Raw genomic sequence first — 16,305 nt, 5'->3', positions numbered from 1 at the left:
CAGATATATTGGTGTCTGACCAGTCAGGGAGACTCTATTAAAGTTTTTTTATGGCAAAAAATGCCAAAAGCAGGATAATACATAGATTTGACCCGTGGAATTGCAAAACCACAGTTAGCGTTATGAGGCTTACACCAGAATCTTTTAAACAGACATATTTGTGACTGAACAGACAGGGAGACACTATTACTGTTTTTTTACGGCAAAACAGACCAAAAGCAGGAAAATACAGAGATTTGACCTGCGGACTGCAAAACCACAGTTCTATTTCTATGGCCTACACCAGACTCTTTTAAACAGATATATGGGTGTCTGACCAGTCAGGGAGACGACTACACTATTTTTTACGGCAAAAAATGCCAAAAGCAGGATAGTGCAGAGATTTGACCCGTGGAACTGCAAAACCACAGTTCTATTTCTCTGGCCTACACCAGACTCTTTTAAACAGATATATTGGTGTGTGACCAGTCAGGGACACACTATTACAGTTTTTTTTACGGCAAATAGTGCCAAAAGCAGGATAATACAGAGATTTGACCCGAGGAACTGCAAAACCACAGTTATAGTTATGTGGAGTACACCAGAATCTTTTAAACAGATATATTGGTGTCTGACCAGTCAGGGAGAGACTATTACAGTTTTTTTTACGACAAAAAATGCAAAAAGCAGGATAATACAGAGACTTGAACCGTGGAACTGCAAAACCACAGTTATAGTTATGTGGCGTACACCAGAATTTTTTAAACACATATATTGGTGTCTGACCAGTCAGGGAGACACTATTACAGTTTTTTTCACGGCAAAAAATGCCAAAGCAGGATAATACAAAGATTTGACCGGTGGAACTGCAAAACCACAGTTATAGTTATGTGGCGTACACCAGAATTTTTTAAACAGATATATTGGTGTCTGACCAGTCAGGGAGACACTATTACAGTTTTTTTTATGGCAAAAAATTCCAAAAGCAGGATAATACAGAGGTTTGACTCGTGGAAATGCAAAACCACAGTTCTATTTCTCTGGCCTACATCAGACTCTTTTGAACAGATATATTGGTGTCTGACCAGTCAGGGAGACACTATTAAAGTTTTTTTTTAGTGCAAAAAATGCCAAAAGCAGAATAATACAGAGATTTGACCCGTGCAACTGCAAAACCACAGTTATAGTTATGTGGCGTACACCAGAATCTTTTAAACAGATATATTGGTGTCTGACCAGTCAGGGAGACACAATTACAGGTTTTTTTATGGCAAAAAATGCCAAAAGCAGGATAATAGAGAGATTTGACCCGTGGAACTGCTAAATATACAGTTCTATTTCTCTGGCCTACACCAGACTCTTTAAAACATATATATTGGTGTCTGACCAGTCAGGGAGAAACTGTTACAGTTTTTTTCTTTACGGCAAAAAATGCCAAAAGCAGGATAATACCAAGATGTGACCCATGGAACTGCAAAACCACAGTTCTGTTTCTCTGGCCTACACCAGACTCTTTTAAACAGATATATTGGTGTCTGACCTGTCAGGTAGACACTATTACAGGTTTTTTTTATGGCAAAAAATGCCAAAAGCAGGATAATACAGAGATTTGACCCGTGGAACTGCAAAACCACAGTTATAGTTATGTGGCGTACACCAGAATCTTTTAAACAGATATATTTGTGACTGAACAGACAGGGAGACACTATTACTGTTTCTTTTTACAGCAAAACAGGCCAAAAGCAGAATAATACAGAGATTTGACCTGTGGACAGCAAAACCACAGTTCTATTTCTATGACCTACACCAGACTCTTTTAAACAGATATATTGGTGTCTGACCAGTCAGGGAGAGACTATTACAGTATTTTTTAATGCAAAAAATGCCAAAAGCAGGATAATACAGAGATTTGACCCGTGGAACTGCAAAACCACAGTTCTATATCTCTGGCCTACTCCAGACTCTTTTAAACAGAAATATTGGTGTCTGACCAGTCAGGGAGACACTATTACAGTTTTTTTTTGCGGCAAATAGTGCCAAAAGCAGGATAATACAGAGATTTGACCCGTGGAACTGCAAATTCACAATTATAGTTATGTGGTATACACCAGAATCTTTTAAACAGATATATTGGTGTCTGACCAGTGAGGGAGACCCTATTACAGTTTTTTTTTACGGCAAAAAATTCCAAAAGCAGAATAATACAGAGATTTGACCCGTGGAAATGCAAAACCACAGTTCTATTTCTCTGGCCTACACTAGACTCTTTTGAACAGATATATTGGTGTCTGACCAGTCAGGGATACTCTATTAAAGTTTTTTTATGGCAAAAAATGCCAAAAGCAGGATAATACATAGATTTGACCCGTGGAATTGCAAAACCACAGTTAGCGTTATGAGGCTTACACCAGAATCTTTTAAACAGACATATTTGTGACTGAACAGACAGGGAGACACTATTACTGTTTTTTTACGGCAAAACAGACCAAAAGCAGGAAAATACAGAGATTTGACCTGCGGACTGCAAAACCACAGTTCTATTTCTATGGCCTACACCAGACTCTTTTAAACAGATATATGGGTGTCTGACCAGTCAGGGAGACGACTACACTATTTTTTACGGCAAAAAATGCCAAAAGCAGGATAGTGCAGAGATTTGACCCGTGGAACTGCAAAACCACAGTTCTATTTCTCTGGCCTACACCAGACTCTTTTAAACAGATATATTGGTGTGTGACCAGTCAGGGACACACTATTACAGTTTTTTTTACGGCAAATAGTGCCAAAAGCAGGATAATACAGAGATTTGACCCGTGGAACTGCAAATTCACAGTTATAGCTATGTGGCGTACACCAAAATCTTTTAAACAGATATATTGGTGTCTGACCAGTCAGGGAGACACAATTACAGTTTTTTTTTATGGCAAAAAATGCCAAAAGCAGGATAATACAGAGATTTGACCCGAGGAACTGCAAAACCACAGTTATAGTTATGTGGCGTACACCAGAATCTTTTAAACAGATATATTGGTGTCTGACCAGTCAGGGAGAGACTATTACAGTTTTTTTTACGACAAAAAATGCCAAAAGCAGGATAATACAGAGACTTGACCCGTGGAACTGCAAAACCACAGTTATAGTTATGTGGCGTACACCAGAATTTTTTAAACAGATATATTGGTGTCTGACCAGTCAGGGAGACACTATTACAGTTTTTTTACGGCAAAAAATGCCAAAAGCAGGATAATACAAAGATTTGACCCGTGGAACTGCAAAACCACAGTTATAGTTATGTGGCGTACACCAGAATCTTTTAAACAGATATATTGGTGTCTGACGAGTCAGTGAGACACTATTACAGTTTTTTTTTATGGCAAAAAATTCCAAAAGCAGGATAATACAGAGATTTGACCCATGGAAATGAAAAACCACAGTTCTATTTCTCTGGCCTACACCAGACTCTTTTGAACAGATATATTGGTGTCTGACCAGTCAGGGAGACACTATTAAAGTTTTTTTTATGGCAAAAAATGCCAAAAGCAGGATAATACAGAGATTTGACCCGTGGAACTGCAAAACCACAGTTCTATTTCTCTGGCCTAAACCAGACTCTTTTGAACAGATATATTGGTGTCTGACCAGTCAGGGAGGCACTATTAAAGTTTTTTTTTATGGCAAAAAATGCCAAAAGCAGGATAATACAGAGATTTGACCCGTGGAACTGCACAACCACAGTTATAGCTCTGTGGCGTACACCAGAATCTTTTAAACAGATATATTGGTGTCTGACCAGTCATGGAGACACTATTACAGTTTTTTTTATGGCAAAAAATTCCAAAAGCGGGATAATACAGAGATTTGACCCGTGGAAATGCAAAACCACTGTTCTATTTCTCTGGCCTACACCAGACTCTTTTGAACAGATATATTGGTGTCTGACCAGTCACGAAGACACTATTAAAGATTTTTTTATGGCAAAAAATGCCAAAAGCAGGATAATACAGAGATTTGACCGTGGAAATGCAAAACCACAGTTATACTTATGTGGCGTACACCACAATTTTTTAAACAGATATATTGGTGTCTGACCAGTCAGGGAGAGACTATTACAGTTTTTTTTACGACAAAAAATGCCAAAAGCAGGATAATACAGAGACTTGACCTGTGGAGCTGCAAAACCACAGTTATAGTTATGTGGCGTACACCAGAATTTTTTAAACAGATATATTGGTGTCTGACCAGTCAGGGAGACACTATTACAGTTTTTTTTACGGCAAAAAATGCCAAAAGCAGGATAATACAAAGATTTGACACGTGGAACTGCAAAACCACAGTTATAGTTAGGTGGCGTACACCAGAATCTGTTAAACAGATATATTGATGTCTGACCAGTCAGGGAGACACTATTGCAGTTTTTTTATGGCAAAAAATTCCAAAAGCAGGATAATACAGAGATTTGACCCATGGAAATGCAAAACCACAGTTTTATTTCTCGGGCCTACACCATACTCTTTTGAACAGATATATTGGTGTCTGACCAGTCAGGGAGACACTATTAAAGTTTTTTTTTCCGGCAAAAAATTCCAAAAGCAGGATAATACAGAGATTTGACCCGTGGAACTGCAAATTCACAATTATAGTTATGTGGCGTACACCAGAATCTTTTAAACAGATATATTGGTGTCTGACCAGTCAGGGAGACACAATTACAGTTTTTTTTTTACGGGAAAAAATGCCAAAAGTAGGATAATACAGAGATTTGACCCGTGGAACTGCAAAACCACAGTTATAGTTATGTGGCGTACACCAGAATCTTTTAAACAGATATATTGGTGTCTGACCAGTCAGGGAGACACTATTACCCTTTTTTTTTACAGCAAAAAATGCCAAAAGCAGGATAATACAAAGATTTGACCCTTGGAGCTGCAAAACCACAGTTATAGTTATGTGGCGTACAGCAGAGTCTTTTAAACAGATATATTGGTGTCTGACGAGTCAGTGAAACACTATTACAGTTTTTTTTTTATGGCAAAAAATTCCAAAAGCAGGATAATACAGATATTTGACCCATGGAAATGAAAAACCACAGTTCTATTTCTCTGGCCTACACCAGACTCTTTTGAACAGACATATAGGTGTCTGACCAGTCAGGGAGACACTATTAAAGTTTTTTTTATGGCAAAAAATGCCAAAAGCAGGATAATACAGAGATTTGACCCGTGGAACTGCAAAACCACAGTTCTATTTCTCTGGCCTAAACCAGACTCTTTTAAACAGATATATTGGTGTCTGACCAGTCAGGGAGACACTATTACAGTTTATTTTTATGGCAAAAAATGCCAAAAGCATGATAATACAGAGATTTGACCCGTGGAACTTCAAAACCACAGTTATAGTTATGTGTCTTACACCAGAATCTTTTAAACAGATATAGTCATATGAAAAAGTTTGGGCACCCCTATTAATCTTAAGCTTAATGTTTTATAAAAATTTGTGCTTTTGCAACAGCTATTTCAGTTTGATAAATGTAATAACTGTTGGACACAGTAATGTTTCTGCCTTGAAATGAGGTTTATTGTACTAACAGAAAATGTGCAATCTGCATTCAAACAAAATTTGACAGGTGCATAAGTATGGGCACCCTTATCATTTTCCTGTTTTAAATACTCCTACCTACTTTTTACTGACTTACTAAAGCACTTTTTTGGTTTTGTAACCTCATTGAGCTTTGAACTTCATAGCCAGGTGTATGCAATCATGAGAAAAGCTACTTAAAGTGGCCACTTGCAAGTTGTTCTCCTGTTTGAATCTCCTCTGAAGAGTGGCATCATGGACTCCTCAAAACAACTGTCAAATGATCTGAAAACAAAGATTATTCAACATAGTTGTTCAGGGGAAGGATACAAAAAGCTGTCTCAGAGATTTAACCTGTCAGTTTCCACTGTGAGGAACATAGTAAGGAAATGGAAGAACACATGGACAGTTCTTGTTAAGGCCAGAAGTGGCAGGCCAAGAAAAACATCAGAAAGGCAGAGAAGAAGAATGGTGAGATCAGTCAAGGACAATCCTCAGACCACCTCCAGACAGCTGCAGCATCAACTTGCTGCAGATGGTGTCACTGTGCATCGGTCAACTATACAACGCACTTTGAACAAGGAGAAGCTGTATGGGAGAGTGATGCGAAAGAAGCCGTTTCTGCAAGCACGCCACAAACAGAGTTGGCTGAGGTATGCAAAAGCACATTTGGAGAAGCCAATTTCTCTTTGGAAGAAGGTCCTGTGGACTGATGAAACCAAGATTGAGTTGCTTGGTCATACAAAAAGGCGTTATGCATGGTGGCAAAAAAACACAGCATTCCAAGAAAAACACTTGCTACCCACAGTAAAATTTGGTGGAGGTTCCATCATGCTTTGGGGCTGTGTGGCCAATGCCGGCACTGGGAATCTTGTTAAAGTTGAGGGACGCATGGATTCCACTCAGTATCAGCAGATTCTTGACAATAATGTTCAAGAATCAGTGATAAAGTTGAAGTTACGCAGGGGATGGATCTTTCAGCAAGACAATGATCCAAAACACCGCTCCAAATCTACTCAGGCATTCATGCAGAGGAACAATTACAATGTTCTGGAATGGCCATCCCAGTCCCCAGACCTGAATATCATTGAACATCTGTGGGATCATTTGAAGAGGGCTGTCCATGCTCGGCGACCATCAAACTTTACTGAACTGGAATTGTTTTGTAAAGAGGAATGGTAAAAAATACCTTCATCCAGGATCCAGGAACTCATTAAAAGCTACAGGAAGCGACTAGAGGCTGTTATTTTTGCAAAAGGAGGATCTACTAAATATTAATGTCACTTTTCTGGTGAGGTGCCCATACTTATGCACCTGTCAAATTTTGTTTGAATGCAGATTGCACATTTTCTGTTAGTACAATAAACCTCATTTCAAGGCAGAAACATTACTGTGTCCAACAGTTATTACATATATCAAACTGAAATAGCTGTTGCAAAAACACCAATTTTTATAAAACATTAAGCTTAAGATTAATAGGGGTGCCCAAACTTTTTCATATGACTGTATATTGGTGTCTGACCAGACAGGGAGACAATATTATAGTTTTTTTAGGGCAAAAAATGACAAAAGCAGGATAATACAGAGATTTGACCCGTGGAACTGCAAAACCACAGTTATAGTTATGTGGCGTACACCAGAATCTTTTAAACAGATATATTGCTGTCTGACCAGACAGGGAGGCAATATTATAGGTTTTTTACGGCAAAAAATGACAAAAGCAGGATAATACAGAGATTTGACCTTTGGAACTGCAAAACCACAGTTATAGTTATGTGACGTACATCAGAATCTTTTAAACAGATATATTGGTGTATGACCAGTCAGGGAGACACTGTTACAGTTTTTTTTTACGGCAAATAGTGCCAAAAGCAGGATAATACAGAGATTTGACCCATGGAACGGCAATTTCACAATTATAGTTATGTGGCGTACACCAGAATCTTTTAAACAGATATATTCGTGTCTGACCAGTCAGGGAGACACAATTACAGTATTTTTTTTACGGGAAAAAATGCCAAAAGCAGAATAATACAGAGATTTGACCGGTTGAACTGCAAAACCACAGTTATAGTTATGTGGCGTACACCAGAATCTTTTAAACAGATATATTGGTGTCTGACCAGTCATGGAGAGACTTTTACAGTTTTTTTTACGACAAAAAATGCCAAAAGCAGGATAATACAGAGACTTGACCCGTGGAACTGCAAAACCACAGTTATAGTTACGTAGCGTACACCAGAATTTTTTAAACAGATATATTGGTGTCTGACCAGTCAGGGAGACACTATTACACTTTTTTTTACGTCAAAAAATGCCAAAAGCAGGATAATACAAAGATTTGACCAGTGGAATTGCAAAACCACAGTTATAGTTATATGGCGTACACCAGAATTTTTAAACAGATATATTGGTGTCTGACCAGTCAGTGAGACACTATTACTGTTTTTTTTTATGGCAAAAAATTCGAAAAGCAGGATAATACAGAGATTTGACCCGTGGAAATGAAAAACCACAGTTCTATTTCTCTGGCCAACACCAGACTCTTTTGAACAGATATATTGGTGTCTGACCAGTCAGGGAGACACTATTAAAGTTTTTTATGGCAAAAAATGCCAAAAGCAGGATAATACAGAGATTTGACCCATGGAACTGCTAAACCACAGTTCTATTACTCTGGCCTACAGCAGACTCTTTTAAACAGATATATTGGTGTCTGACCAGTCAGGGAGACACTATTACAGTTTATTTTTAATGCAAAAAATGCCAAAAGCAGGATAGTACAGAGATTTGACCCGTGGAACTGCAAAACCACAGTTATAGTTATGTGGCGTACACCAGAATCTTTTAAACAGATATATTGGTGTCTGACCAGTGAGGGAGATACTATTACAGGTTTTTTTTACGGCAAAAAATGCCAAAAGCAGGATAATACAGAGATTTGACCCGTGGAACTACAAAACCACAGTTATAGTTATGTGGCGTACACCAGAATCTTTTAAACAGATATATTGTTGTCTGACCAGTCAGGGAGACACTATTACAGGTTTTTTTTACGGCAAAAAATGCCAAAAGCAGGATAATACAGAGATTTGACCCGTGGAACTACAAAACCACAGTTATAGTTATGTGGCGTACACCAGAATCTTTTAAACAGATATATTGGTGTCTGACCAGTCAGGGAGACACTATTACAGTTTTTTTTACGTCAAAAAATGCCAAAAGCAGGATAATACAGAGATTTGATCCGTGGAACTGCAAAACCACAGTTATAGTTATGTGGCGTACACCAGAATCTTTTAAACAGATATATTGGTGTCTGACCAGTCAGGGAGACACTATTACAGTTTATTTTGAATGCAAAAAATGCCAAAAGCAGGATAGTACAGAGATTTGACCCGTGGAACTGCAAAACCACAGTTATAGTTATGTGGCGCACACCAGAATCTTTTAAACAGATATATTGGTGTCTGACCAGTCAGGGAGACACTATTACAGTTTTTTTTTACGGCAAAAAATGCCAAAAGCAGGATAATACAGAGATTTGACCCGTGGAACTACAAAACCACAGTTAAAGTTATGTGGCGTACTCCAGAATCTTTTAAACAGATATATTGTTGTCTGACCAGTCAGGGAGACACTATTACAGGTTTTTTTTACGGCAAAAAATGCCAAAAGCAGGATAATACAGAGATTTGACCCGTGGAACTACAAAACCACAGGTATAGTTATGTGGTGTACACCAGAATCTTTTAAACAGATATATTGGTGTCTGACCAGTCATGGAGACACTATTACAGTTTTTTTTACGGCAAAAAATGCCAAAAGCAGGATAATACAGAGATTTGATCCGTGGAACTGCAAAACCACAGTTATAGTTATGTGGCGTACACCAGAATCTTTTAAACAGATATATTGGTGTATGACCAGTCAGGGAGACACTATTACAGCTTTTTTTACGGCAAAAAATGCCGAAAGCAGGATAATCCAGAGATTTGACCTGTGGAACAGCAAAACCACAGTTCTATCACTCTAGCCTACACCAGACTTTTTTAATCAGATATATTGGTGTTTGACCAGTCAGGGAGACACTATTACAGCTTTTTTTTACGACAAAAAATTCCAAAAGCAGGATAATACAGAAATCTCACCCGCGGAACTGCAAAACCACAGCTCTATTTTACTGGCCTACATCTGAATCTTTTAAACAGATATATTGGTGTCTGAACAGTCACAGACACACTCAATTTTTTTTTTGGGGGGGGTGGATACCAAAAGGTTAATAAGACGCGTATTTGTACAGTCTGACTGAGGACAAAAAAAAAAGGATTTAGATAAAAAAAAAATGATTTTTCCTGGCCCCTGAGACCGGGGGATAAGTCTAGCAACTTGACCAACTGGAGCACACAGGACTGTAATGCAGCGTTTGCTGGTATAACCACTGCGTCTCCTATACAGCCTGCCTGCCTGATATCTGGGATGGATATTAGTCCTGAAAAGGACTGTTTGTTTGATTTGGCAGGCTTTAGAGACCCTACACTAACTATTTCGGAGTATAAATCTCTCCCTAGCTCAGCAGCACTGACCCTACACTGGCTGATCAGAAGCGACTGTGTCCAAGATGGCTGAGCCCGGTTTTAAATACTCGAGGTGACGCTGTGCGGCCAGCCAATCACTGCAATTCCCACAAACAACATGGCTGCGGCATTACAGTGACTGGCTGGCAATCCCTGCATGTTCATTGGCTCTGTAAAGAGCGCCAAACGTGCAGGGCGGAGACCCGAGCTCCCACCCGAGTAACCCGGAAATGCTCGGTGCTCACCGAACATCCCGTGTAGTGAGATGCTCGGGCGAGTAATGAACAGTGTCGAGCATGCTCGCTCAACACTACTAATCACGTATCTTCGGCGTGCTCGAAAAATAAGTTTGAGTCTCTGCAGCTGCATGTCTCGTGGCTGTACGACAGCCACAACACATGCATGGTTTGCTTATTTGTTTGACAATTCAAGGATGTTTGAGGCTGTTGAACAACCATGAGACATACAGCTGCGGAGACTCAGACCTATTTTTCGAGCACACTGAAGATACTCGGTTATCACCCAAGCATGCTCGGTTAACCATCTGAGTATGTTCACTCATCACTAGAGCTGATGGTTTACACTGGAAGCCAAGGACCTGGTGAAGGTACCCACCGGTACCAACTTGGTCCTGATATGAATCCCAGCCACAGAAGGTCAATTATACTATATATTAAAATAACAAAGTATTGCAGCATTTAGTGTAAATGATCAAATTATCAAAGGTTCAAGTACAAGGGTGACTGAAACGTAAAGTAAAAAAGTTTTTGAAGCAAAAAAAAATAAACAAGTTTAAAGGGTTGTCCTACGATAAAAGTTTGTCCTATCAAAATAAAAAATAAATTAAACAATATTTTATATACCAAATAAAGAAAATGAACACCAGATTTGTCTTTATTTAGTTGACACTCATTGCACAAAAAATAATAAACTATCAAAATGTTATATGTAGTTCAAATTGGTATCAATAAAAACATTAAGAGGTGCAAAAGAAGCTGTATAATATATATATATATATGTGTATATATATATATATATATATATATATATATATATTGAGTTTTAAATAATTAAAATGTATTTTATTTCAAGAAATAAGTATTTGATCACCTATCAACCAGCAAGAATTCAGTCTCTCACAGACCTGTTAGTTTTTCTTTAAGAAGCCCTCCTACTCTGTACTAATTACCAAACCGTGAAGCATGATTGGGAAACATCATACTTTGAGGGTGCTTTTCTGCAAAGGGAGGATGGATGAAGTAATATATCGCGAGATTTTGGCCAACAACCTCCTTCCCTCAGTAAGAGCATTGAAGATGGGTTGTGGCTGGGTCTTCCAGCAGGACAATGATGTGAAACACATAGCCAGGGAAATGAATGAGTAGCCCCGTAAGAAGCATTTCAAGGTCCTGGAATAGCCTAGCCATTCTCCAGACCAGAACCCAATTTAAAATCTTTGGAGAAAGCTAAAACTCAATGTTGCCCAGCAACAGCCCTGAAACCTGAAGATCTGGAGAAGATCTGTATGGAGGAGAGGGCCAAAATTCCTGCTGATGTGTGTGCAAACTTGGTCAAGAACTACAGGAAACATCTGACCTCTGTAATTGCAAACAAAGGTTTCTCTACCAAATATTAAGTTCTGTTTTCCTATTGTAAAAAATACTTATTTCATGCATTAAAATTCAATTTGACTATTTAAGCATTATACAATGTGATTTTCAGGTTTTTATTTTTAGATTCTGCCTCTCACAGTTGAAGTTTAACTACAATAAAAATTACAGACCTCTCCATTCTTTGTAGATGGATAAATTTGAAAAATTGTCAGTGTATCAGATAATTATTTTCCCCACTATGTCCACAGATAAATAAAAAAGTTATTGTTCTTCTAAAAATGAAGATGAATCAAAAATACAAAAATGGAAAATTGCCTGGTCAAGTAGGGGTTAAATCTATGTTTTAAATATTTGTTGTGAATTTTAGGTATATTTCATAGGTATGGTTAAATTGCCTTCCTCATACCAATGTATATGGGATATAAAAAAATTATAAGGCAGCACTCCAAATCATGATCCTTTAGTAAACTATATGTAGCATTAAAACTCAGCCCAAATGGGCCTTTCTCAAGCTTCATTAAGATGAGATGAATTGATGCAATTATTTAACCCCACTTTTTTATTGTGATTTGGAATACTGCCTTATACTTGATTGTGATTCTTAAAGTACAATAATAAATAGAAATATAAAACACATTAATAGATAAATGAACAGCACATTTCTGCATTTCTTGTTTCCTTTCAGCAGACCATCTAGTGCTTTGTATTTCCAGAAACAATGTCACTAACACTCATTCTATTTCAATTAATGTAAACACATAGATTCAAATTTAGATTAATACACCCCTTGTAATCTTTTTTTTCAGGAAATATTGATGAAGTAGAACGACAGTGGAAAGCTGAATTCCATCGCTGGAACAATTACATGATGGACTGGAAAAATCAATTTAATGATTACAGCAGTAAGAAGGAAAGCTGCACTGGTCTCTAATTAATGGTTTTACCCTTTTAAAAATCACCATATTAGGATTTGTAGGTACAAACATATTGGAAGACATTTAAAAGTTAGCATTATGCAAATTAAACTGCAAAAAATACTCATCACTCTGGGAGATATGAACAATGTGCTTGGTATTACTGTATGTGCATTATAAGTACATTTTTAAATAGTTTTGTTGTCACACAAACTTTTGTGCACATGATCCCAAAATTAGATCTATAGAACCTACTCACATAATAAATATTTCTTGAAACATTTTCTTAAGCCAAAGACAAATTGTTTTAAATATTTAGGAAAATAACTGACCACCACTTATCAAACACAGTGTATTCAGCATTGATTGAACTTATTTGATTTTAAAATCTGTTAATGTATTAGTGTATATTAGTGGTACCAAACTCTTTATGGCAGTGCCAAATAAATAAAAATATGTAGCAGAGATACTTGCATAGATATAGAGAGTCACACATAAGATTGTTTTTTTCAGGATTGAACATATTTTATTGCCTTTGTAGATTGTTCAATTGCACAGAGATCACATCAATGCGGATAGAGCCCTGTGCAGGCCAACTAGACGTTTTAATTTTTCTAGACAGCATATCAAAAAAACAGCGACAGGCAATATTTTTTACAGACACATTGGGAATCAATACGAAATCATTATTATTATTATAAGTGATACAAGTCTACAGCACATAACTCAGGTATGAAGCTATTAACTGCATTCACTGTAAACTGTAAAATGATGATATTTACAGTGAAAATAATCTTCAAAAAAATCACCGAAGCCTTAAATTTTTTTTATGGACACAGCAAAAAAAGTGACCAATTTTTATGGACTGTCCTGAAATTTCTGGACGGTTGGCAACCCAGGCCCAGAGTAGTTTTGAAAATCTTCTGACAGCCCTTTTACCACTCTCCCGCTCTGTAGATAAATTAATAAGATATTGCATTTTGTCCATCATACGGACACAAAATCATTGAGCAGTTCTGTCTTTGGATAAACACCAACAAATTTACAATAATCTTTCCTGGCACAGAGTTGTCACAGACAGCTCCGGCCGGCGATTCAGCTGCCTCTGCTGACGTCACGTCGACAGAGCAGCAACTTCTTTTTCCACTCCATTCTGTTAACAGAGTGGGGCTTCTGACATCATTCTGGTTGACATCTGGATCCCCGCTACATAACTGGGGGAGTCAAGAGTGAATCAGAATGATGTTGGAAGCCACGGCCCATCAACATAGCAGAGCAGAAAAGAAGCTGCTGCTCTTTCAACGTGACATCAGCAAAGGCAGCTGAATCATCGGCAGGAGTGATCTTTGACCACTCTATGCCAGGAAAGAATGATGCCAGGCACAACAGGCATTAAGATAGCAACTACCTGCCTTAGTGCTCAGGCACATGTTTTGTTTTTTTCAAAGTCCCAGAAATCCCTTTTAATTTCTTCACTATTTTATAACACCAGAGATATTGGCAATGATATCTTCAGAACAATAGACTACCATGTTTATTGGTATTAATGTACAGTATTTAAGACTTTTTCTGTTTAAGACAGTCAGTGTTAGTATCCCTTATTGAGGGCATATGGAATTAATGGAAAAGATTAATTAGCAATCATTGCCTCAGAGTTGCTCTATAAGTTAGAGCCAATGAACAGAGCATTTCTCATTTTGGCTAGTCCATGCATTTTACTATCTTTGTGTGTATTCAAAGGGACATATAGTTCTTAATTAATGGGTTCTTGCCCTTGTCCGACCCCGTGTTCACGTAAGCCCATATTTAAGTGATCTAAAGGGGTTGTCTCCTTTCAACAAACTTTTTCCATAGGCTCAATGATATGTAAAAACCAAACTGAACTTTGCTTACTCTTCCTGGGTCTAGTGCTGTGTCTGTCCTGCTGATCTGGTCTCTGCTGGTCGGCTGCAGTGGTGACGTTAGACCAACAGTGCTCCAGTTAATTGCTGAGCTAATTGGTTGCAGAACTGTCTATGTTACACAACCGCTGCAGCCAATCTATAGAGGCAGGAGCTGGCATCAGTGGAGCAATGCTGGATCTGGTAGAGGCGTAAGTAATACTCAGAGGTTGTTATTTTATACATCACTGAGCAATGGGTAAATATTTGCTAAAATGGGAGAAGCATTTTAAGTTCTTTACTTGCTGAGAAAACTTGCAACTTCTGTTTGTGTAGATGTCAGAATTTAACTTTTTTGTATTGCAAATCAATATTCCTTTATTTTTATTCTAATTTTTGCCTCTTTATTTACCAACAAGATATATAAAGTATATCACTATATGCTTTACATGTGTATGATTATTCATAGGAAATATTGGCTGAATGTAACAGATTGCCATAAATACATTTGCTAATTTACTTTCTTTTCTATGCATGTAATATGAATAACATTATTCCCTGGTGGAATAATAATAGATTTTATGCCTCAAAGAAGGATTTCTGCTATTCTACCCTGATGTATTTTCCTGAAATGGCTTACCCCATAATACACTGGTAATGCCCTCCAGATACTAAATCCATCAAAAGCCATAATGGAATCTTTTTAGCGACAGCTGACCGTAATGACCATGAGAAATAGCCAACTACAGATGACTCATTTATAATCATGGCATGGGATACCATATTTTGTGGTCTGTGACACGAGATGACCATCTTTTGGAAAAACGTGAAGTGCAACACATTTTCTGGAGATGTTTACGCCATATTTGTCTATGTATATTTGTCTAAAGTATTTTGAAGACATAAGTTTTGCTGTCATGTCATTATGTTGGTTTGGGTTTGCAGCATGAGAAATTGAAGTCCTTAAAAAAAGAATCCCCAGCTAAAAATATATATGAACTTCTGCGAACAAGAAGGCAAAATTTTGATCCTCCGCCAATAGAAAGGCTGGGGCTACACTGCGACATATGCAAATTCTCTGAAGAGTTGCCATTTGATATCACGTGACTATTTTATTACTGAAGTCAAGTTTGACTCACGACCAGTGACAGAAAATCCAATTGATTTGGGAACATTTGCCCTTCTGTCACAATCGCAGTATGTCACAGGTCGCAATGCGACATCACAGGAAATCGATACATCTAATATTGCAATGCGTCATTGGGATTTCAGTATCACACGACACATGTTGCCGTGTAGCCCTAGCTTAGCCCATAGTTGGATAGTTACAGATTCAACTTTTTTACATTTTGCTTCTTCTTCTTATATTTGACAACTGGTCATAATACAGAGCAGATCCTTTATAGAGCTAATATTTGATGCAAGAAATAAAATAAATGTGTTCGATATATTTTGATGAAGTTTTATTTTATTGTTTCAAAGAAGAGTCGCAGATCTTCAGAACAATTATGTTTATCCTATTGTGTATTTTTGTAAAACACCAATCTAGACAATATTCAGTCATTTAAATTGAGGGAATAAACATGAAAAGTATGAAAAGACAGACCCTGCCTTATTATATTGATCAGAATACAAAAGCTTATCCTTAAGCAATAGATCTCTGTTTTACATAAAATACTGAGCTACATGAATTAACTATTTCTACAACTGAAGATTTTATATAGATTAAGCCAATGTGCATAGGTCAACATTTTAAAATATATAAAGT

The 16,305-nt window shown here is 37.5% G+C and overlaps 1 protein-coding gene across 1 annotated transcript in view; it reads left to right on the top strand.

The window, feature by feature from the left end:
* The window catches only part of BCHE (butyrylcholinesterase), a 208,874-nt gene extending 192,891 nt beyond the window's left edge, over nucleotides 1-15,983 (top strand). Inside the window, exon 4 of the mRNA XM_073674820.1 lies at nucleotides 12,550-15,983. Within this exon, the coding sequence (XP_073530921.1) occupies nucleotides 12,550-12,674 (125 nt within the window). The 3' untranslated portion in view covers nucleotides 12,675-15,983. The remainder of the gene's footprint in view (nucleotides 1-12,549) is intronic.
* The last annotated feature ends 322 nt before the right edge of the window (nucleotides 15,984-16,305 follow it).

The sequence above is a fragment of the Phyllobates terribilis genome, unplaced genomic scaffold (assembly GCF_046119375.1).
Source record: "Phyllobates terribilis strain yellow unplaced genomic scaffold, ASM4611937v1 Scaffold_3__8_contigs__length_932513732, whole genome shotgun sequence".
Taxonomy (NCBI): domain Eukaryota; kingdom Metazoa; phylum Chordata; class Amphibia; order Anura; family Dendrobatidae; genus Phyllobates; species Phyllobates terribilis.
Note: the sequence above shows the minus strand (reverse complement) of the source record. Positions and strands in the feature narration are given on the sequence as shown.